Genomic DNA, 25,302 nt, shown 5'->3' on the forward strand with positions numbered 1-25,302 from the left:
AGATTTCCACCTTCAACTAATGAATAATAACGTATCATATTTCACTCCCGGGAGGGGCACGGAATCTGTCTATAGGTGAGTAAGGTGGCCGATTAAATATCCTGATTTGACTTGAAATGGAGTCAAAATGGAATGAACCCAGCTCTCAACTCAAGACACCAACAGAGGAACAACAGACGGCATTTGAGATGGAGTATTTTTTTCACTGCTTTTTAAAACATACAGAGGCCAAAATAGACCGTAAAAGTCTACCCATCATCATTGTTCATCAATCTTGGAGTTGTAAAAACCAGGGAACTGAGCAATGAATGACAACTATTTATGGCAGGGCTCCGAAATGGGTCACATGCCATTTTTAGTCACGGTAGAGAGGAGAGAAATACCTCAGGAATCTCATCTCCTCGTTCTTGGTGTCGTTATCGGTGACTATCTTTGACGTGGTCACACTGACCTCCACTCCGTCTACCATGAACTTACGGGTCTTCTTCAGAGTCTTCTTCTGCCGTCTCGTGTCCTGTAGAGAAAAGGAGTTTGTTTTACGTAATGTCTGAATTGAAGTGCATATGTTGGCCCCTTAAATAGGATGTTCACTTGAATGACACTATGTTTATCCTGTATATAGGACACATTTGTCATCATTGGTCCTTATGCCTTGTTACCTGTATGGACACAGACCCCGCCTCAGCCTTTTTGGACAGGAAACTGGAGATGGATAGGTTGAGGTCCATGCTGTTGCTATCTGCTGCAGAGCTGCTCCCCGAGTCAGAATCCTTCTCCACATCTGGCTCCGACTTAACAGGAGTGCTTTCCTGGTCGGTCTTTGACTCCGAAACAGCATCCTGGGATGGAGCTTCCTCATCTGGTGGCTTCTCCTCCCTCTCGTCTGTGGTCCCCTCCTCAAGAATCACCACCGGTATTACATTATTGTCTCTTTGGGCTTCTGTGTCTGCAGAGACCTCTGTGGAGCCCTCAGCTGCGTCTACCTCTGCGTCTGTGTTGACATCCGATTCTGTGTTGTCTGCGTCTGTGTCTTCATTCAAGTCGGTGTCTGTGTTTATGTCTGTGACCCCATCAGCCTCTGGTTTAACCTCCTCTGTCATCTCCTCAACGAGCGTCTCCTTCTCAATCTTCTCTGGTTTAGCATTGACCTCGGTCAATACGGCGCCAGGCTCCTCTAAAGCACTCCTAGGCTGGTCCCCTGGATCTGTGAATTTGGTGGGAGGCTGGAGAATCACCTCTGGCTCCTCTTTGATTGGTTCCTTCTTCACCTCCTCCTCTGTCTTATTCTCCTCTACTTCTACTCTTTCCTTCAGGAATACTTGTGGAGGTCCATCCTCTACTTTCTCCTCTTCCCCTGTCTCCTCACTCACAATCACACTCTCCTGTGTGTCTGATGGTGCTTCTGGCACAATGGTGATCTGACGGTCAGGAATCTCCTCAGGCTTTCCAGCAGGGCTTTCCTCTGGTTTGGGCTCCATGGCCTTCACCTGTCCATTGACTAAGTCCTCATTACTGGCATCAGACACCTCGTTCAGTTTCTCACCCTCTGCCCTGTCGCCCACGCTGGTCCCAAGGCCCTCGTCAGACAGCTTATCACTGGCCTTGTCCTCTGCAGTCTCAGGCTCTGTCTTCTCTGTGACTGAGTCCAGTGTAGAGGTGGTCTCAGAGAGCTTCTCATCCTCAGAGCTGGCCATGCTGGTGTCTGATTGCGCTCGCTTATGTCCGGGCACCACCTTCACAGAAACAACACATGGTCAATCAATGCTGTGAGACCTTTTGACCTTTTATGACATTGTACGACACTATTCCATAACAGATTATGAAAACAGTGCACTATACTACATACCAGAGTTGCATCCGTCTCTTCTTCTTCATCTTCCTCTTTGCCTTCTTCTATCTCCTCTAAGACGTCAGCATTGGCCTCAGCAATCAGTTCTCTCAGCGGTTTGTTGTCAACTACACTGCTAACAAAGGGATGCTGTATGGAGTGGTGGGGAAACAATACAAGGTAGTAAATTATCCCACAATATGTAGTCAATTCAGGAGCATACGTGTGACATCAGCACATCATTTAAATTAGGTGTTAGGGTGGGGTATTCCAGATGTTTGTTCTTCGCATGTGACAATAGAGGGAAAGAAGGCTTGGAATTTTTTTTTTTTCATATGCAGGTTATCGGACATGCCGAGTCGTTCACCTGCAAGAGCTGGGCTGTGCACCACCTACGGTCCACATTCTTATCCAGTGCCTTCCTCAGAAAGTCATTGAACTCTGGTGACCTGCCAAACAGAGGGGGAAACATATAAGACTACTTTTTATTTTACCTTTATTGAACTAGGCAAGTCAGTTAAGAACAAATTCTTATTTTCAATGACATCCTAGGAATAGTTGGTCAACTACCTTGTTCAGGGGCAGAACAACAGATTTTTTTTTTACCTTGTCAGCTCGGGGATTTGATCTTGCAACCTTTCGGCTACTAGTCCAACGCTCTAACCACTAGGCTACCTACCTATTTCATCACCTGGTCTAGGGTCTGTTTCTATGACACTAGTCCTGACTCATTCCATCACTGCTCCCACTCCACAAAATGATTCTACACTCTCACCAGCGTGAAGGCTGCATGAGTGTGGGTGGATCGGCCTTGGCTATTCTCAGCAGGACTCTCATGGGGTTCATCTCGTGGTTAGGAGGTTCTATCTGTGCCAGCTCAATCAGGGTGACCCCCAGGGACCAGATGTCAGCCTTGTAGTCGTACGGACGGTCCTTAGATGTCTCACACATCACCACCTCTGGAGCCATCCTGGAGAACCAGAGGAAAGAGAGGTTGTTTTAGTATGTGTACGTGTGTGTCAGGGTTTAAGTTAGCTGGTAATAGCCGGCTTTTGGACAGTATTTTTTATTTTTTTAAAGAGGATGAAGAAAATTGGCTACGGCCAGTTGTCCGTGAAAAGAAGAAACCAATTCCCAAATGCGAAATCATACTTTTTATCCTATTCATTGATGGAAATACCAGTTGATGAAAATACAATGCCTTTGGAAATTATTCAGACCCCTTAACTTTTTACACATTCTGTTAGGCCTCGCCAGCAGCATACCACCCTGCATACCACTGCTGATTTGCTTCTGAAGCTAAGCAGGGTTGGTCCTGGTCAGTACCTGGATGCGAGACCAGATGCTGCTGGAAGTGGTGCTGGAGGGCCAGTAGGAGGCACTCTTTCCTCTGGTCTAAAAAAAAAAGAAATATCCCAATGCCCCAGGGCAGTGATTGGGGACACTGTCCTGTGTAGGGTGCTGTCTTTCGGATGGGACGTTAAAAGGGTGCCCTGACTCTCTGAGGTCATTAAAGATCCCATGGCACTTATCGTAAGAGTAGGGGTGTTAACCCCGGTGTCTTGGCTAAATTCCCAATCTGGCCCTTGAACCATCACGGTCACCTAATAATCCCCAGTTTACAATTGGCTCATTTATTCCCCAGGTCGTTGCTGCAAATGAGAACGTGTTCTCAGTCAACTTACCTGGTAAAATAACAGATAAATAAAAGACTAAAATTGATTAAATTGTCATCGTCCCCACTGATCAATCTACATACAATAAATACCCCATAATTACAAATTAAAAACAGGATATTAGAAATGTTTGCAAAAAAGAAAAGAAAATATTACATTTACATAAGTATTCAGACCCTTTACTCGGTACTTGAAGCAATTACAGCCTCGATTCTTCTTGGGTATGACGCTACAAGCTTGGCACACCTGTATTTGGGGAGTTTCTCCCAATTTGCTCTGCAGATCCTCTCAAGCTCTGTCAGGTTGGATGGGGAACATCGCTGCACAGCTATTTTCAGGTATCTCCAGAGATGTTCGATTGGGTTCAAGTCCAGACTCAAGGACATTCAGAGACTTGTTCCGAAGCCACTTCTGCATTGTCTTGGCTGTGTGCTTAGGGTCATTGTCCAGGTGAAGGTCCTGAGCGCTCTGAAGCAGGTTTTCATCAAGGATCTCTGTACTTTTTTTCTGTTCATCTTTGCCTCGATCCTGACTAGTATCCCAGTCCCTGCCGTGCTGAAAAACATCCCCACAGCATGATGCTGCCACCCCCATGCTTCCACGAAGCAATTGTGTCAGGTTTCCTCCAGAAGTGACGCTTGGCATTCAGGCCAAATAGTTAAATCTTTCATCTGAACAGAGAATCTTGTTGCCCTGCATTTGAATGACTTGTTACTTTTATTTCTTATTCTTACCAGTATTTTTTTAAACTGCATTGCTGGTTAGGGGCTCGTAAGTAAGCATTTCACTGTTAGGTCTACCTACACCTGTTGTATTCGGCGCATGTGAAAAATACAATTTGATTTGTTTCTCAGAGTCCTTTATGTGCCTTTTGGCAAACTCCAAGTGGGCTGTCATGTGCCTTTTACCCGAGGAGTGGCTTCCATCTGGCCACTCTACCATAAACGCCTGATTGGTGGAGGTCTGCAGAGATGGTTGTCCTTCTGGAATGACAGAGGAACTCTAGAGCTATGTTAGAGTGACCATCGGGTTATTGGTCACCTCCCTGACCAAGGCCCTTCTCCCGCGATTGCTCAGTTTGGCCGGGCAGCCAGCTCTAGGAAGAGTCTTGGTGTTTCCAAACTTCTTCGATTTAAGAATGATGGAGGCCACTGTCTTCTTGGGGACCTTCAATGCTGCAGAAATGTTTTGGTACCATTCCCCAGATCTATGCCTCTACACAATACTGTCTCGGAGTGCAACGGACAATTCCTTCGACTTCATGGCATGGTTTTTGCTCTGACATGCACTGTCAACTGTGGGACCTTATATAGACAGGTCTATATAAGGTCCCACAGTTGACAGGGCATGTCAGAGCAAAAACCAAGCCACCAATCAGGTGTGCAGACCTCCACCAATCAGGTGTGCCTTTCCAAATCATGTCCAATCGGGTGTACTCCAATCAAGTTGTAGGAACATCTCAAGGGTGATCAATGGAAACAGGATGCACCTGAGCTCAATTTCGAGTCTCATAGCAAAGGGTCTGAATACTTATTTAAAAAAAAAAACGATTAAAAATAATAATATTAATAATAATATATATATTTTTTTTAAGTTTTCGATTTACGAGGTATTTTGTGTAGATTCTTGAGGATAAAAAATCGATATATTTTAAAATAAGGCTGTACATTTGACCGGTCATGCTTATCGGTCTGTAGGTTAATTTGCACAATTTAGCCAAATTAGCTCGTGTACAGTATATTCGTTATGCATCTTATTTACCATGCGTACTGCATACAGATACAGAGCCTTTGAGTGTAAAATCTGTAAGACCAAGTGGGAGCTGCTGCTGCTACAGCATCTCAAACAGCAAATGCACAGGCAACGGAAGGCAGGCTCCATCAGCGCGTCACACCCCACTTTGCAATGAGCTGGAGGCAGTATGCATTTTAAAAACATATACTTGACTGTTTGAAACCTGAATATTTTACTACACATTATGTCTCACCTTGATTCAAAGTAACCTAGCCGAAATCAGACCATCTCCGTGGAGGCAATTCTTTTATATAAACTTTCTTTCATTATCCAGTAGCCAAACGCACAATTCTACTCATACAGTATTAGCAACCCATGCTAGTTGTTGCTTATTAGATCTCCCCTCTCTACATTTTGAATGGATATTTTCCATCTCTGTCAATTGACACCGCTCGCATGTGCAGTGCGCTTTCCCAATAACTGCATTATGGAACATTCACCCGTAGCCTACTGACTTGTGCACATTGTTAAGCTTATAATGTGAAGAAATAATAGTTAATCAACATTTTAAGCTGAATGTTCTGATCTGTGGCATCAGACACATTTTTTAAATGTAGCTTAGGTCTACTGGTTGTTGTCACACGACTGTCCCAGGGTCTGTTTGGAATAGGGCATTTCTTTCTCGACAAACTGACCAATAGATTCGGTACACTTTTCTACAATGGGGAATAGTAAATTGACATAGGCTAGTTATGTTGCTGTTCGTAACTCATCTTTCTGGCTAATGTAAATGTGGACAGTTATTCTAACACCTTCAAAGTGCGCATCAGAATGATGTAAAGACCGCACATCGTTGCATTCTCGAGTTGCATCTTCTGTTAATATAAATGACCATAATCTAAAATTGATTTCTGTCGTCCTGAGCACTGTGGGTGGACACCCTAATCAGGTTACGCACCAATGCATACATGTCTGGTAAATGAATCAAATGTCCAGTAAATTAAAATGCTGCTGGTCAAATGTCCGGCACCACATTTTCCTAACGGAAACCTTCTGTGTGTGTGTGTGTGTGTGTGTGTGTGTGTGTGTGTGTGTGTAGTGAGTGAGTGAGTGCCCACAAGTACCATTATTTGTGTGTGTGTGTGGTGAAAGCTGGTGTGCATTTGTGTACACCGAGTGTGCGTTCTGGTGTTAGTTTCAAATAATGTACTATTGGGAACATGAGTCAGTGCTTTGGACACTCTGAAAGAGCTTTTTCATTCACCCCTACAGTAATATACTGGTAATTAGCTTGACATCATCGCTGCGAAACAAATGGTTGCCCCGTGGCAATGAAATACCCCTCACACAAGTTTTGTTCAGTTCAAATCAGAGGCTCTATAAAATGGATACATGAAGAATCAGAACAGCATGACTCACCAATATGGAGTGCCAATGAAAGAATCTCTTCTCTGCAGCGTCATGGTATTCTTAGCGGACACGCCAAAGTCAGCTGAAAACAGACATCGATTCAGAATTTAGTAGTTGGGCAATTGGGTAGAGATGGAGAATGACAGAAACTTAATGCATTTCATTGTTTTTATAAGAAAAGGTTAATATAGGTTAATATACATCCACACTATATGAATAATAAAGTACAACTTCTACTGTCATTGCTACACTACCTTGTGATTATTTCAGAAAGTTACTGTGCGTCTCAACGCAGTCTTCGAGTACATCTGAGAGGTCAAATTAAGTGTTGTGTAGCTAGCGACTGCCTGCTAATTAAGGCTACGCCTAGCCCCGTCACGACCCTCTGTATGCCTACATCATATGAATCATCATGGAAACTGTAGCTATGGATGCTATCACTTAACTCAACTGCAATCATTTACATATCCAAGGCTTCATTTGCATACATTTGCAGCCTGCATGTTGCCAATAACGATGATGAATCGCCCACATCATAAAACCTGTATTTTTAACAATACATATCAGGCCAGTGTCCAGTCCACTACATTCTCTACTGGGCTGGATGCAAAGGCACTCAAAGGGGTAGTAATACTACACTTTTCCAGCCTAAAGCCTGTTAGGAGTGTCACGTTTGAACAATATCTTTTCAGGATTTTTACCAGTTAAACCTATTCGCAAGTCAACAGAGGACAGCCTACTACTCATGAAATACAGTAGGAGATATTCTTAGACAAAGAGCCAATAGAAGTCCAGCGAGGCAAGGCCTTACCCAATTTGATGTCTCCCTCCTGTGAGAAAAGGATGTTCCCAGCCTTCAGGTCTCTGTGGATGACCTTGATCTCATGAAGGTAGGCCAGGGCCTCCAACGTCTGCCTACACACCACCCGGATCTGGGGCTCTGTCAGAGGCCTCTCAAGCTCTGCAGAGGCAAAGACGGAAGCATCCACATGAATTTAGTGTACCATAAAATCTCTATCCACTGGAACTTTCTGTGTCGTATGTTGACATTTCATGAAGGTTTTACCAATGCTTTATGTACTGTATCCTTCATAGTACATGGTGAACACACACTAAACATAACAATTTGGAGACATGGGGCTGTAACCCTTAGCAACTGCAAAAGAACACTGTTCCATGCCCTTCTTCCCACAGCCAGCAGTCATAACTGGACCAACAGCATGGTAGAGTGAGTCACACCACTGGACCACTCCTGATCCAACAGAAGAGGTTCAACCATGACATCTCCTCTCTGTTTAAAGAGTGACTGCTTTTCAAAAGCAACGAATCCCTTTGAAAAACAGCCTGTGGCATCAATATGAGTCAGAAACAGTTATTCCAGTGTCAAAATTGACTACAAAGTGTAAATAGGATAACTTAGGTGATTAAGTCAGTCTAACCTAAAATGGAGTTTGGACCATCCGTGCGTCACAACGGGTAAATGATTTCATTTGATGATGTCCATTTGCCCACTAACATGGGGTGAAGAGCTGTGGTGATTGCGCTCTATCCAATAGCATACACGATGAGACATTCCTGCCCAGCAGCCTGGCATTATCTACATAGTAGAACATGTTGCACATTTTCTACTTGCGAAATCCTGCAACAAACTCCTTAAGATGTCAAATTGCGCAACTCAAACATTCTCAGCAAAAAACATAAAAATGAATTACAGATGTCTTGTTTTATCTTAGATTCATTGTGGGGATTTTGAAGAAGTGAAATAGGCTTTAATGTCGACCATGTCTCACGGGGGACAAACATCATCAACCAAACGCGGAATCAGTCAGGAAACACACCTACAAACTGAAACCATGTGTTTGATGTATTTGATACCATTCCATTTATTCAGCTCCAGTCATTAGAACGAGACTGTTCTCCCCAATTAAGGTGCCACCAACCCCCTGTGACTTACATGCTTGAAGAATGGTAGCAGCCTATGTCAACTCATTACACAAAACAGGCTATTTGTGCTATCATTATCAGCCTGTGTAAATTGTGATCTACTCACTATAAACTGTGTGGTACAATATAATGACAGGGTGTTGTTACAAAATGGAGGACATGTGGTCTCAACTCAAAGACTCAGATTAATTTAATATCTTACATATCACAGTGTAAAGACTGACACACAGTGTTACAGATACAGGTATCCTGTGTGTATCCTGTGTGTATTTCTTTTCCCTCCTTCTCCCCTCACAGGTGACAATCATCATTCCCCAATCAGTCACCAATCAATCATCAATCAGAAGACACCTGCTCCTTTTCCCTTACCCCATCACATTCCCTTTCCCTTGGTTTAAAACCCCATTCTGTTGTTTTCTCTGGAGCTCAATCTCTTTGTAGATCTCTCTTGTTTGGTTTAGCAACTACATGTCACGTTGGCTGTTATCCTGTGAGTATTGTTTTGTTATGGTGTTTGATTGATGGTGGGAAAAGGGGGAACCAAGACATGTCGCCCATGGGCATACACTACCCGTAGGAATACTTTGTCTAAGAACACTAGTTAGAACTGGGTGGACCACCCACTGTATTTTTGGTAAGTTAGACGAGCTTACTTCAATACAGTTAACTTAGGGGTGTTTTTGGGAGATTTGTTTCTTTCCTTGGGTCCAGCTCAGCCCCTTTTCCTGCACCGCTTTACCGTGTGTTTACCAAATAAACCATGAGTGTTTGACGGTAGATTTAAGTTGTCTGTGGTTATTCTCACTTTTTCACTGTTATAATTTGCATGAGTTGAGCCAAAGCGATTCGTAACACCCAGTCACATCTGCAGGCTTAATTTTGTAGCCTAGTGATTATTAAGAGCATTGGGCCAGTAACCAAAAGGCCGCTGGTTTGAATCCTTGAGCAGACTATGTCAAATCTGTCTGTGCCCTTGAGCAAGGCACTTAAAGCTAAATGCGCCTGAAAGACTTAGAGTCTGCTAAATGACTAAAATATCAAATCAGCAAGTCCCAATACAACTCTAAACCAATGGGGGAGGTTCCTTAAATTCCAAATAAAACAAAGGAAAGTACTGAGGCATTAAAACTGGACTAACCACTCCTAGACATGGGAACTATGATAATGATACACTTTCACCACTGAGTGGAGGGAACATTCTACACTGGCTGAAATGTATTGAAATAGAAAAAACATTTGATCTGACTGGAGAGTGACATTTTCCATGTATTCCTTTTTGAAAATCCATACTCACCCAACATGACTGCATCGACAGCACCTCCCGCGCAGAACTCAATCAGAATCTGAGGAGAGAAATACAGTTACTGTACCAATGTTATGTGCGTTTCAGAGTAACACTCAAAGCAGGAGACATCAACGTTTTAATTGAGGGAGCCTTGAGGTCAAATTCTTTGGCGCTGGATGACAACAGCACTTCGCAAAAGGCGTTTGCGAGACACTTTGATTCAACCTACTCTGTTGCATGCACAAACTTGTCATTTAATAAGATGAGTGAGTTTCACAGTGGATATTCACAATCTTATGTAAACGGTGAGCAACCTTGTGAAAGCTCTTCAAATTCTCGTGGTCAATGCTAACCAGTGCAATAACTTATCAAGTGTGAGACTTCATAAAGGGGACTTCCTCTTTTTTTTTTTTTTTTTTAAGGGATTCAGTTTGGCATACATGTTTGATGTTAATCTGCAGCAGAAACTACATCAAGTTTTTACATTAGCTCTATTTCAAAGAAAGTGTGGAGTCCTCAGACAGCAACATCACTGCAATTCAAATCTGACCACACTATTTGTATTACAGGAAGATGTGACAAAAACAAATGCCTACTCTATTGAGCTCTGCTCCAGTGTTGTTCCTAAGAGGAAGAGTCATTGTAGCAGCCCTTGCCTCCAGATACAATGGTCCACACACACAGCAGAGGAATGAGAGGTCTACTCTACATAACCTCTTAGAACCATTCCAACACTTTCTACAACTATTACAGAACTTTATCAATTGACCCTTTGCTAAGCCCCATCCCAGAATTTTGGGCAACCAATTGCAGCACTCCAATAGATAGCAACTGTGTAAAATCTGACAAGCTCACGTTTGTATTGCATGAAAGCCAGTGAGGGATATGGCAAAAACTGTTTAAAAAAATATGTTTAAATGGCTAAATAATTGAACAGTACACCAGAGGTACTTGTTGTTCCTGAAATGCAGCACCAGTTGGAGATTTTTTTTAAATCTGAAATTACACTTGTTATATTGTTTTCTAGCTCTGTTTTATTGACCACCCAACGTTTCTAATGCTAGCTAGCCACTTAATAACTTTTTTCTTCTCAAAATATGTTAGCTAGCGAAGCTAGGAACGGTATGAATACATCTCCAATCTGCTGTCGACATCCGGATACGATTTGAGAGCACTAGTTATCTCAAAGTGGATATAGCTTTGACTGTATGCTGACAGTGAATTCAGAGCCCTTCAGTGGCTAGCTAACAGTTTGAGATCATTGTGAGGGGATTTCGCCAGTGGTTGGATGGGGAATTGGGCTTCCTGGGAAAATGTTGTCCAAGGTTGCAACAGTAACCAAGGGGGGTGGGGCTTAGCAAATTGTAAATTGAAGGAACAGAACTTCAACCCTGTGTTGTGTTCAGTTGGCACACCATGGAAAAAATGCTTTGAGGAGGTACTACAGGAACATGTCACATAAGAACACTCATTTTCCGTTTTAAAAAGTTTGTCCGTTTGCTGCTGCTGAACACAACCGAGTCCTACTGAACGCAACCCTTATTTCTCTGTTGAAATGAACATCTCCAACATGGCTAAACATCACTATCGTGTGCATTGCAATTATTCAAAGACATCGCATCGAGCTGATCTAATGCAATTCTTGACTTGCACAGGACTAGGTAAGCGCACTAACCTACTGGTAAAGTTCCGTCTGGTTTATCAGATGATGTCATGAACTAATGCAGTTTTGGAGATGTGAAAACTGACCAGCCTCTGTGATAAAAGCTATTGTGAACTATACTATATCACCTGATCTATGGGAGCATAGCCAGGACGTGTCAAACAGCAGCTTGAGGTATCGGATGCACAAATCAATCAAAACCCTCACTGAGCAACGCCCATTCAGTGAGTTAAACAAAGAGGATGGAAAGACTGGTGATCCATTATGTAATGATACACATCAATGGAGGGCTAACCGTTTTACAATAATGAACAATTTGAAACGGTTTACTAATGTTATCATGAATTAAATGATACAATTATCCTTACAGCAGCAAAGATCTCCATTATTGATTACTATGCCTTAACAGTGCCATAAGACATCAGCCGCTAGCTACCATTTTACTGGCAGTGCCGGCCTTATGTATATTTCACAACATTCACCTACTGTTGCACAGGGTTTGGTATGAATGAGTCCTTTTTTTTGGCTGAATGGAATGTTCACACACATTAACTAAACGCCTGACATGTTTTAAAGGCATACGTTACACATTAATCTCTCTCAGGACTCAACCAGTGGCACACACTACAAGGTTTGATGTCTCTAAATTATTCATTAGCACTTTCTCAAGCCCAGAGTAGCAGGCCATTATCTTCCCATGGCTGCAGCCCCACAGCGGGGGATCACATGATACCACCTGGACATAAATGTGCTGTTGTGCCCTCCAAACACACTAACAGTGTGACAGTATCCTCTGACAGCGTTCACACAGCAGTTGATGGTGATTAGTGCTTTTTGAGGTTGGTTCATTTATGAAAAAATAATCACGGTTTTTGATTCAGTTTTGATTATTTTTTTCAAAAATGTAAATGCGTTATGAAATAAAGACAATGATTATTTCAGGTCAGGTCCACATTGGGTAGACATCAATACCTGGGGCGGCAGGGTAGCCTAGTGGTTAGAGCATTGGACTAGGAACCGCAAGGTTGCAAGTTCAAACCCCCGAGCTGACAAAGGTACAAATCTGTCTTTCTGCCCCTGAACAGGCAGTTAACCCACTGTTCCTCAGCCGTCATTGAAAATAAGAATTTGTTCTTAACTGACTTGCCTAATTAAATATAGATTTTTTTTAAATACAGAAATAGGAAATTACTATAAAATAATAAGATATTTATGTTGAGTATATTACTTTGTTTTTATTTGAGGACTTTGTCATTTAATCTCTGCTCAGGCAGTAGCAGCCAGTCAGACCACCTAACATTATCTCTGTGCTCCCCATACTGTACTGTCTTTAGCCATCCTATTTAGATACACTAGACTGCCTAAGGATGCTGCAGAGCTCTCTGACAAAATACTTTTACTAGTTCTTCAAAGTAGAACAGGTACTTTCACAAACTGTCTCTATCCCTCTCGTCATTGTGTACATTCCTGTCTCATGCGTTCTGTGTGTATCTAACCTTACATAGCAGGGAAAAAGTGTATCTGAAAGAATCAGCACAGTGGATTCTGGTCATTGTAGTTAATTTCCATGTTTCTGCTCTGAACTAGGTTGAATATTTCCTTTAGTGAAAACTTCAACTCCCTTCAACCCAGTGTCCCATAGTTCTTGACTTCTCTTGTGAATTATCTGATTTCTCTCTAGAGAAATGGCACAATGGGCTCACAGCAATACAAACTAAACGGAATTCAAGTAATTGAACTGAAAATTATCGAAAAAATGCATAAAAACAAAATGGTCGCTCAGCACTATCCCCATGTGAGGTCTGGGGCTTGAGAGCGAATAAGGGGCGACATTGATAAGAGAATGTGAGGTGACCTTATTTAAATCGTAAGGTTAATCTCTCAAGCACTGGTTTGTGAATAAATTAGGAATATCATCATGTTTGACTTGTGTGAGGTTCATATAGATTGATGTTTCTCAAGTGTTAGACGGTGAACTCCCGCACTTTAGCAGGATCATGAGTATATACACAAGTGTGTGAGTGGTGTGAACTGTGAACACTGTCAGTGGCCCTGTTCTCCACATCTGAGAAACCCAATCCCTCCAGAGGGAGCCCACTTACCCACAGTTTGCTTTCATAATAGAAGGCATCCAGCAGTTTGACTATGTAACGGTGATCACAGGAGGCCAGAATGTCTATCTCCACCATGTAATCCTCCAACTCCTCCTCTGTCTTGGTATCGATCACCTTGGCAGCAGCCAGGGTCCCAGTCTGCTTGTTCTGGGCCTGAAACAAAGACACCGACAAAGGAAATGAGTAAATATATTCTCCTGATAACAAGCACCATTCGATCAAACTCATACCGCAGAAAAAGAGCAACAGATTATTAGCCGTACTAATGGATAGTGGTTAATGTAAAGACATTTATGAACGGTAACGATAACATGAAAAGGCCACTGCCATTTTAGAGTTGGAGCATTTAGCATTGGAGTGGTTTATGGTAGAGCAGCTGAAGGCAATTTTCTAAAAAGGTCACATCTTTCTTTAAATGTATTTCATCATTCAGACACAAACATAAGAGGCTTTATATTTGCGGGAAAATCATCTTGAGGAGAGGCCAAATTCGCATCTGGGGTCAGGACAATTACAGTGTGGAGTCTGGAGAAAACTGATCTGTTAGACTAGTTAATACAGTTCAGCTATCAAGGTTAACTGTTCCTATGTGTTTCATTTCAGGAACAACGGATACCACATGCCCAAGCTATGCCATCTATCCTCGGTGATAACTACTGTAGAAACATTTACCGAAACATATTTTATATACTGTTTTATAGCAATATAAGCATGTTTCCGCTTTTAAAACAACAAAATTGTCATGACAGTTAAGTTACTGTGACCAGTAGCCATATAACAGACACAAATGTTGACAGTAGGAAATTACAATAAAAAGAAGGGATTTAGGATCCAGCTCAAGGTCTGACAAAAGAGGAAGTTTGATTAGATATATAGAAAAAGGTATTAGCTTATGGCTTTAGGAAGCATAAACAAGCAACCATGTGTAATGGTCAAACGCATATAGATACATGCATGTTCCTTTGGCTACTTGCAAAGGCTTGACCTAGTTGAAAATGAAGACATTTAAAGGGGAGAATGACACGTTGTTCCATTCTCCACTTCCTCTCGCTCATGCAGACGGGGCTGCTATTTTGAGCTAAGCTTTGGCCATAATGTTTATGGATACAGACCCAACCTAGTGGAGTTAAGGAGGGAAAGAGGGTGTGTCAGTGTAGCGAACTGCATCAGAATTTATATTTACACATAGTCACTCCCTTTTGTCTGTACCAGGCAACGCCTGCCCTAGCCTTAGCAGTTACACATTCAACACGAGGTCATACCTGTGACACTGTACATATTTGCCTTCCTATTTTAGAAGGCTCTATGACTTCAGTTCTACTGGGCATGAGCCTTCACATTCCATCAAGAACTCTGATGGTTCATATCCAAGAAACAGTCTGACCTTTAGCAAAGCATAACAAGGAAACTGGCAAGAACACCAAATCAAAACATGTCCAGGGATTTACATTAAAGAAGCATGGGCACATCCCCAAGCACACAGAAGAGAAGGTAATGCGCTCTCAAATGATGAAGGGGAAAGTAACCTAGCTACAGTATGTGAATAGAGGGCTATCAGTTGTTTTTATTAGCCGTTGTGACAGGGAGCTTTGGCTTGTCCTCACACCCACTTCAGCGGCTGTGCTCCACGACCCGTCATGGGGTGAGCTCAGAGCTGTGACTCAGACTGAATGCCAAGAATCCCCTTCCTCCCAGACCCAGCCAGCTGATTCACCCACTGCTGCCACCTCTAACACCACCACACCTCAGCATGACACACCCACTACAGGGCTGTGAAATAACACATGGAATATGATATTAAAAGGATCACTTTTATTTATACCAAATCTCTATTTGATGTAAATCAAATCAAACGTTATTGGTCACATACACTTATTGGCATGTAATATACAAAGGTCCAGATACTTTTTTGTCGATTTCACATGTTTTTGAGAAACTTACCAAAACCAGTGATTCACTTCCTCATCCTCATTGTACAGTACAGGGGCTCTGAAAAAACACCCAAGTACAGCTTGATTCGCAAGTAAATGGAATATAATGTTGCGGATAAAGTATAGAATGACAATTTCACGTGTACAACATCTAAAGACATGCACCACTATACTAAGAGCTTTTGCGTTTCTAAAAGGATGTATTTGGGTGTTTTTTGCAGCATTTGTTCCATGTTTTTTCAGAGTCCCTGTAGTACACAATGAGGATGAGGAAGTAAATCGCTGGTTGGGGTAAGTTTCTCAAAAATAAGTGAAAAAAGGAGTGTGGAACCTTTTATATCATGCACTTACATCAAAAATAGAGATTTGTTTGTGAAAGAGCAAAATTCTCCTTTAAGGTACAGCAGTATGGAACAATGGCTGTAGGACAAGGGAGGACTAAGATAATAGTGTACAGGGTATGGGTATGATATTGTTATTACATGGTAACAGATTTGGTCAAGTGATCAGCTATGCACACTGCTCTGACACATACACTTACCCCACCAGACATGCCACCAGGGGTCTTTTCACAGTCCCCAAAACCAGAACAAATTCAAGAAAGCGTACAGTATAATATAGAGCCCTTATTGCATGGAACTTCCATCTCATATCGCTCAAATAAACTGCAAAGCTGGGTTCAAAAAACAGATAAAGCAACACCTCGTGTCACAACGCCTCTCCCCTATTTGACCTAGATAGTTTGTGTGTATGCATTGATATGTAGGTTACGTGTGCCTTTAAAAAATATATATGTAGTTCTGTCCTTGAGCGGTTCTTGTCTATTGATGTTCTGTATTATGTCATGTTTCATGTTTTGTGTGGACCCCATGAAGAGTAGCTGCTGCTTTTGCAACAGCTAATGGTGATCCTAATAAAATACCAAATATTGTTAACCATTAGGGCAAACTCAACTTACTACATTCCATGACTGGGAGTGGATAGGAATTATAAGTACAATCTGTGACTGATAATATTAGAGCTGAGCTCACTGAAACAGTTGACATGATGTGTTTTACTAATGACAAAATATGTCCAGTTTAGACACACCAAAGATGGTCTTATGTTGGCAGAGACATTAGAATGCTTGACTGAAGATGACAAGAAAAATAATTACAAAACAATGACAACAGGTAGGTGTTTTCCCCAACTCTGTTTGAGGGCTGCAGTGTCTCCAGTCCTGGCTTTCATCATTGCCTGCTAATCAGCTAATGAAGACATGGGTAACTGGGGGAAATTGACTCACTGGCTAATCACTGACATTATTTGATCAGTTAAGTTCCAGGAAAAGGAGAGAATCAGCAGACACGGAAGGCTCCAAGGACTGAATAAGAGACTTCTGACCTATAGAATACCTGAACGTGCGCATGCGATAACAATTTGTTTAAATTAGACATTAATAAACACGAGGAAAAAATAAAATCGATTTCAAATTTATATTTTTCTCTTGGTCATCAAAGCTCCGCTAGCAGATACCATGTAGGAACAGGTCAGCAACAAACAGTGATATTCCCTCTGCTCCATCTTGCTGACTCAGTCAAAGATGACACCCGTCCCAAACACGACAACGAAGAAGGTACAGCAGGGGGTAAATCATCAACAGTTCTATCTCTGTGTGTTGGTCCCAACCCTGACAGAGTAATGTTCAGACCTTAACTAAGCATGACGACTATTGAATGGTTTAGCTTACTAGCCGCAGAGCCAAGAATAGACTAATACAACTGTTAATTGGCAAAATAAAGGAAACATCAACAAAGTGTCGTAATAGGGCATTGGGCCACCAAGAGCGAGAACAGCTTCAATGCACCTTGGCATAGATTCTACAAGTGTCTGGAACTCTATTGGAGGGATGTGACACCATTATTTTACGATAAATTCCATAATTTGATGTTTTGTTGATGGTGATGGAAAACGCTGTCTCAGGTGCCACCTGTTTTCAATATACTTTGTATCCCTAAATTACTAATGTTTCCATTATTTATGCAGTTACCTGTAGATAGCCAATGTACATGATCACAAATTTCCACCCACATACAGACCTTCCGACATGAGAACCTGCTACAGTATATGGTACTAACGCACATCCTGCTCACCCCTGAGCTATGCCAACAAAGTACCTGTTCACTAATGATGATGTGTCTACACTGCTGGGACCTTTCTGACTGATAAGGCCCACTTATCTAGGGAACTATTCAACTGTATCCTGTTTCCTATGAGGTTTACTGCCTGCAATTCACACCCTCAAACAATCCATATTGCTCTCATCTTCACAGTCAACAATAAGCTCTTCTTGAATGTGAACTATTCTGATTTGTTTTGCAGCCAAAGAGTTCCCCCTCCCAACTGGCCACGATGACTTTCATACCCCACTGCACTGCTGTTCTGGGAGTATGAACTTGAACCCTTTTATTTGCACTTATCACCCACCATATCATTATGGAGGCCCCGTTGACTTTCTAGGAGAGCCACTCCTTGAAAACTGAATTTTTGACACAGATGAGCATTGAAATGTCATTGTTTACCAGTAATGTATAATTCAGTAAGGATACCACTACCATATTCAATATTCATTCATAGAACAGTTGTGAGACATGTTCCCTTGGGTTGTGTAAAAAAAAGGTACTGTTTAGGCAGGCAATGAGTCTTGCAATATTTCATGTTGAGGTAGCCTAGTATTTGACATGTCAAGGGTGAACAAAAACGACAAAATGAGATGGGCCATGAATTCAACTTGAGACAAAAAAAAAGGCATATTTGACATGATGATGATAGGAGGGGTTGAGTTATGTCTCTCAGTAGAACTTCCTGTACGAAGGTATCATGAGTTACAGACTTGATCGTAATGGATTTTATATTGAAAGATAATATATCCGTTCGTTTTACCTTGTATACTTTCCCAAATGCCCCATCTCCCAGTTCCCCAATAATCTCCCAGACCTCCTCCGGGTTCTCGTCTCTGTGTACGTGCTCATACTGTTTCTTCTTCTTATCAGACCCCAACTTGAAGATTTTACGAAAATTGAAGAACGACGACATCTTCTGTGAGTTTAGTATGAGTGGCCTTTCCAGCAATTCCCACAAAGAAAGAAGAATAATCCAAAAATTCCCAATAACGTCCAAGTGTCTATCAGACTGTAATAGGGCAGCTTGCTCGCGCCACTGTGTCCATTTAGCCGCTAGACAAGTAGACAGACGATTCTTGAAATAAACCCAATAATAATAAACTACAATTCAATACCCGCATTTACTCATGAGCTGAAACATCAATCGCGCATTATTATTATTGTAAATTAAACAGTTCACATAACACGTTGGCTACATTTGATCATTCTAAACAAAATTCACAAGGGTGGTTTTGGGATGGTTAACGTTACTGCCCCAACACACACACGGTCATTCTTAGACTATGTAACAACCGGTTTAATAAATGGATTTCAACAGACTAGCAGCATCTTCTTGAAGTTCAGCGGTAGCGATTTCATAAAACTCCCTTCAAAGACATACTTATAACCCGTAGTTACGGCCCAACCACGCAATCTAATACAAGTCCTCTGTCGTCACAAGGAACGGAAAAATAAACGCGAGAATGAAATTAAGTTTCTCAGACTTGAAGCTCCACTATACGGTAGTCATTTATGGTGTGGCCATTTCTAAACATTTCATTTTCTTCCGGTTGGTTTTATTAGGGAATATTCCTTCATACCGAACCAACTTCAGAATTGATAGAGTGCCTTGCCACCTCCTCCTTGCTGCATGTTGTGGAAAGCGCGTACCCGTGAAGCGCAGCCGCAATGAAAGCCTTGACATGGCCAAACAAAGCATTTGATAAATTCCATCCAACCGATTACTAATACACAAATTCCACTCAAATGCAGTCTTCTTCATATCAATTTGTTCAATTCAGTTACCTGACTCAATTTGAAATTTAACAGGCTTGATATGTTTTATTCCTGTGCAAATTAGCCGAGGCCTAAATCCGATTCCAGTTCATCATCAAATCTTACATTTCCATATTTTAATTTTAATAAACTGATGTAATTTTTTATTCGATTGCATTGACCCTCACCCTCCCTGTTCAAACTAAAGTGATGCGAGTTATAATTGAAGTCCGTGCTATTAGCGCCACCTTCTGAATTTGTTTTGTCACGCACTCTTTTGTCATTTGCAATTTCTGTCTCACATCGAGGTTCAAGCAGCCAGCTCACTGCTTTGTAGAAATATGTATTTCTGAAAGGCTTGATTTTATTCCAGTCTATTAACAATAAGCCAGTCCGTTTTTGAACCCCACTCCCCCCTTGTCAGTCTGAAATAGGTTAGGTCCACATGTACAGTGGGGCAAAAAAGTATTTAGTCAGCCACCAATTGTGCAAGTTCTCCCAATTAAAAAGATGAGAGGCCTGTAATTTTCATCATAGGTATACTTTAACTATGACAGACAAAATGAGAAAAAAAATCCAGAAAATCACATTGTAGGATTTTTAATGAATTTATTTTAATAAATATTCCAGTCTCAGTGTATTTGGATTGTGTAGTAGGCCAAATAAACCAAAACATTGTCAGAGGTGTTCACTGGCCTCTACTCTCACATTTCAAATGCAGAATGTATGTGAAATGTACAGGTTGGCAAGTTCGAATCAGCCAGTGGATGAGCTCTATTGGGACCTCCACACAGTATGGTGGGGACCGTACATACCATACAAACGTAACATATCATACTAAATAGAAAGTTCGGTTTTACGTGCAGAATAATGCTCTGAGACCAAGTTGCAACCCGACCTTTTACAGGGCTATCAGTTTCAATATTTTCAACAGCCTCTTTTAGAGTTGTTGAATATTGTCAGAGGGAGTTTTCAGGGTAAGTGTGGGAGAACATGGTATTCTGTACAGTAGGCCCCAGCTAGCGTCGGCTCGAGGCTTCGCTCACGTGTTACAATAGGTAAATTCTGGGTTCATGAGCAAGAACAATAGAATGCATTATTTAAGATGACCAATAGAGTGCAGTATAGCCACTTGTTTCAACGTCTTTCTCAACAATGGAATGCGGTCAGGGAAAACAGTTGGCTAACAGACTGAGATAAAACGAACTATTGAAAATACCATTTTGTTAGACTACAAAAATATGTCCTATGGCAATTTGCTGAATGTGTTATAGTGGACTTGTAGGGTGTCATAATTTCAACTGTAAAAATGCGTATTGCTTTATACTCATTGTGTCGATTGGACTACTTAAATAACCCAGTGAGACTTATGAAATGGTCGATTTTGTAGCCTATGCCATATGCGTCATTGTTGGAATCCTATTTAGAGCAGACCTAAAATTCCTGCTGTAGCCTATAGGCCTACTTAATGATAGGCCTAACTTGTCATGGTAGATATGATACGTCTATTCTACTATAATATTTTAAATAAGCTATTCTATTTTATTATATTCTAGTTGTTTATAAATATTATGTCTTTGGGAGCACGCTATTTTTAAGACTATAGTAATTCATCAGCCCTACAAATTACAATGGCTAGAGTCACACCGCTCCTCATTTAAGGACAGTAACTGCCCAACACAAGGGCCAACCTACTTTTCGTTCAAGGAGGGCTGAGCAGCAGTGCTCTGCAATATGCGCTCGCCGAACCGCTGCCCTCCTTGTCTTCGGTGTTGTTTACAGTATTTCCTGCTCCGCAAAAATAACATGCAGCTGGTAACAACTTACATTGGATGGATGTAGCGGAACAGCACGCACGTTGTGCATTGTTACGAAAAACTTTACTTGACAAACATCGACTTTTCTTTTAGGTCTACATTGTCTTTTTCGGGACAATTGCGAAACTTTCCTTGACAATAAAGGATCATAAATGCCCCACACGTAACTCATTTCCAACCAACTGGATCAAAAGTTGTTCAAGATGCAGTTCCGAACTGTCCTTGAAGTGAAAGTTGTGGATGTGCAGAAGAGGCGGAATCCCTCCAAACATTATGTGAGTAATATTCTATTGATTTCTGACAATGCCAGACACTTGGCTTGTGCTTCATTACCATAAACAATAACTTGACGTTTTGTCTGATATATAATTTCAAATACGTACACTTGCTTATTATTTTATTTTCTGCGGTCAGTTTTTATTTTACATTTACTTAACTAGGCAAGTAAGTTAAGAACAAATTCTTATTTTCAATGACGGCCTAGGAACAGTGGGTTAACTGCCTTGTTCAGAGGCAGAACGACCTTGTCAACTCTTGCAACCTTCCGATTACTAGTCCAACGCTCTAACCACTAGGCTACCTGCCGATCCAAGTAAAACCGTCAATAAGTAAAACATTGAGTTATCTATATTGTAGAATTATATGCACTGGAACAAGTAGGAACAGTGCTTGTCTCCATAGAGGAAAATCAATTAGTCTGCCAAATCCAATAGGATTAATTAAGCAGAGAGAGGATACATGTAACCAGTACTGCCTGAGGTCCCAAAGCCCCCCCCTGGGGTATCACATTGGGAGATCCTGCTGGCCTGGGAAGTCCCTTGAGTAAAACATAAATCAAATCTCATTATCGATGAGCTAAGCAACTGGAAATGCTTATCCTGTTTTAGAGAGAGGAAAAAGGCAACCCTTTGTCTTTTGTCTCCAAGGTTACAGTGTGACTTCCTTGCATGGGTGAGAGAGGGACACTGGGCACAAGGACTGAGAGTCTTTGGCAACTACAGTATTGCCACAGTGTTTTGAGATAGAAGACCGTTTCTTTCAGATACCTTCCATAACCTTTTGTCCAAAAAGCAATTTTGTTCATTCTTAAACATGTTCTATAATGCATATACATGAAATAGGGCATTAACAAATATTGACAAGCCTGTGTTTAACTTGCATTGGATGAAATCCCATGTCCTTGTGCTTTTAGCCAGTAAGAATAAGTAAAAACACTACGTATAAATAAGTAATGTCTCCACAGTCCACATCCCAAGCTTTAATGGTAGGTGTTTTTCCTTAATATCCTGCCAGCATGGATATATTCTGTGGAATCCGTTGGCCTCTTTGTCAAAAAGTCTTGAGAGTTTTGCTGGTCATGCAGATATTATGCTGACTTGCATGCAGAGTACTGTGGACATTGTCAGATACCATGTTGGATTTTATTGCAAGTTTTATTTTGTCAGTCCAACAACACCAGAAAGTGCTTGTTTTGTACATGTATTGTACATTCAGCAATATTATGTTGGGCTTGAGAGGACCTCTCTTGATGATGTGTTGAATGAGTCTCTAGTGCCCAAAACGCATTATACATATAGTAAATGTGTGTCATACGAACAAATGAAGTGTCTGAACTGACTTTACCATTTACTGCACAGCTCCAAATTGGCTCTCTATGCACAGTATGTAAGACATTCTCAAAGGGATCTATATTTACCACACTTTAGGGGCACTGTTGTTTCCTAAACACTTAATCCAAAGCATTTGGCCATGTCGTCTGCACTCAATTAACTGTACAGGAACTTGGTCCACCCTGCAACACACTATTTCTGTAATGAACTATGCATAAAATCAAGAATTGATTTCAAATAGGACAGTTAAGTCTTTACTGATTTGTAGTAATGTGTAGCGACACTTAGAAACCGCATGCAGATGCAGAACAATTAGCATATGTTTCTGCAGTAGAAGAAAGGGTGTGTCCAAATGTTTGTGGCCTACATAGTAAGTGCCAGGGAGAGCTCCCACTCTAGCCATATAGTTATAGTCAACAGCCCCCTCTGGGATTATGCCATGGCTGTCGACTAGAGTCTGACAAAACAACATTGTAAAATACTAGAAAATTCAACTCTGGCCTAACTAGTATCCATCAAAGTTGGAGCCAATGAAGTGTAAATAGTTGATTATTTCCTTGAATTGTTTAAATGTAAAACCCAAAATGAAATGGCTAATGGTTAAACCCTGTTGACCACCTCTTTGACCCGGCACGGGCTGCTAATGAGGTGTGTGCAGACAGACCGGCCTAATGAGTTAGCTTGACCTCTACTGACCCCTTGGGAAGTTTAGTCTGAAGGGAATTCTCTGTGTCATTGGGTCAGTCAAAACTAAGTGGTATTACAGTGCCTTCAGAATGTATTCACACCCCAACTTTTTCTACATTTTGTTGTGTTACAGCCTGAATTGTCACTGGCCGACACACAATACCCCATAATGTCAAAGTGGAAATATTTTTTTTAGAAATGTTTACAAATTAATAAAAAATGTAAAGCTGAAGTGTCTTGAGTCAATAAGTGTTCAATCCATTTGTAATTGCAAGTCCAAATAAGTTCAGGAGTAAAACTGTTCCCAACATGACACGTAATAAGTTGCATGGACTCACTCTGTGTCTAATAATAGTGTTTAACATGATTTTTACATGACTACCTCATATCTGTACCCCCCCCCCCCCACACACACACACACACACAATTATCTGTAAGGTCCCTTAGTCAATCAATACATTTCAAACACAGATTCCACCACAAAGACCAGGAAGGTTTTCCAATGCCTTGCAAAAAAGGGCACCTATTGGTAGATTGGTAAAAATACAAAAGCTAACATTGAATATCCCTTTGAGTATGGTGAAGTTATTAATTACACTTTGGATGATGTGCAATACACCCATTCACTACAAAGATACGGGCATTCTTCCCAACATAGTTGCTGGAGTGGAAGGAAATCGCTCAGGGATTTCACCAAGAGGCCAATGGAGACTTTAAAACAGTTTAATGGCTGTGACATGAGAACTGAAGATAGATCAACAACATTGTAGTTACTCCACAATACTAACCTAAATGACAGAGCGAAAAGTAGGAAGCCTGTACAGAAAACAAATATTCCAAAACATGCATCCTGTCTGCAATAAGGCACTAAAGTAAAACGGCTAAACATTTGCAGAAATTAACTTTATGTCCTGAATACGAAGCATTATTTTGGGGGAAAATCCAACCCAACACATCACTGAATACCACTCTTCATTTTTTTCAAGCATGGTCAGGGCGGCATCATGTTATGAGTATGATTGCCATCGGCAAGGACTAGGGAGTTTTTTAGGATAAAAATAAACAGAGTAGAGCTAAGCACAGGCAAAATCCTTGAGGGGAAAATGTGTCTCAGTCTGCTTTCCAACAGACACTGGGAGACATTCACCTTTTTAGCAGGATAATAACCTAAAACACAAGGGCCAAATATACAATGGATTTGCTTACCAAGACAATTTTGAATGTTCCTGAGTGGCCTAGTTACAGTTTTGATGTAAATCGGCATGAAAATCTATGGCAAGACTTGAAAATGGCTGTCTAGCAATGATCAACAACCAACTTGACAGAGCTTGAAGAATTTTAAAAATAATAATGTGCAAATATTGTACAATCTAGGTGTGCAAAGCTCTTGGGCCTACCCAGAAAGACACAGTTGTAATCAGTTGCAAAGGTGATTCTAATATGCTGTATATTCGCTCATGGGTGTGAATACTTATGTTAATGAGATATTTCTGTATTTCATTTTCAATAAATTTGTTAACATTTCTTAAAACAGGTTTTGACTTAGTCACTATGGGGTGTTGTGTCTAGATGGGTGAAAAAAAGTAATCTATTTTGAGTTCAGGCTGTAACACAACAAAATGTGGAATAAATCAACGGGTATGAATACTTTCTGAAGGCACTGTATATGTCTGACGTATGTGACTT

The 25,302-nt window shown here is 41.2% G+C and overlaps 2 protein-coding genes across 7 annotated transcripts in view; one reads left to right on the forward strand and one right to left on the reverse strand.

Annotated features, from left to right (window-relative positions):
- The window catches only part of slka (STE20-like kinase a), a 38,170-nt gene extending 18,785 nt beyond the window's left edge, over window positions 1-19,385 (reverse strand). For 4 of the 5 annotated variants that reach the window (XM_064932508.1, XM_064932507.1, XM_064932506.1 and 1 more), the window contains exons 1-10: window positions 18,508-19,385; window positions 13,643-13,807; window positions 9,887-9,935; window positions 7,460-7,609; window positions 6,658-6,730; window positions 2,604-2,798; window positions 2,196-2,277; window positions 1,847-1,978; window positions 660-1,733; window positions 384-514 (exon numbers count right to left, since the gene is read on the reverse strand). In XM_064932508.1, coding sequence (XP_064788580.1) covers window positions 384-514; window positions 660-1,733; window positions 1,847-1,978; window positions 2,196-2,277; window positions 2,604-2,798; window positions 6,658-6,730; window positions 7,460-7,609; window positions 9,887-9,935; window positions 13,643-13,807; window positions 18,508-18,660 — 2,204 coding nt within the window. In that variant the 5' untranslated portion in view covers window positions 18,661-19,385. The remainder of the gene's footprint in view (window positions 1-383; window positions 515-659; window positions 1,734-1,846; window positions 1,979-2,195; window positions 2,278-2,603; window positions 2,799-6,657; window positions 6,731-7,459; window positions 7,610-9,886; window positions 9,936-13,642; window positions 13,808-18,507) is intronic. The other variant, XM_064932510.1, reaches the window with a different exon arrangement.
- Window positions 19,386-21,213: 1,828 nt separating this feature from the next.
- The window catches only part of LOC135511040 (SH3 and PX domain-containing protein 2A-like), a 91,051-nt gene continuing 86,962 nt past the window's right edge, over window positions 21,214-25,302 (forward strand). For both annotated transcript variants that reach the window (XM_064932511.1, XM_064932512.1), the window contains exon 1: window positions 21,214-21,594. In XM_064932511.1, the coding sequence (XP_064788583.1) occupies window positions 21,523-21,594 (72 nt within the window). In that variant the 5' untranslated portion in view covers window positions 21,214-21,522. The remainder of the gene's footprint in view (window positions 21,595-25,302) is intronic.

The sequence above is a fragment of the Oncorhynchus masou genome, chromosome 23, assembly GCF_036934945.1.
Source record: "Oncorhynchus masou masou isolate Uvic2021 chromosome 23, UVic_Omas_1.1, whole genome shotgun sequence".
Lineage (NCBI taxonomy): Eukaryota > Metazoa > Chordata > Actinopteri > Salmoniformes > Salmonidae > Oncorhynchus > Oncorhynchus masou.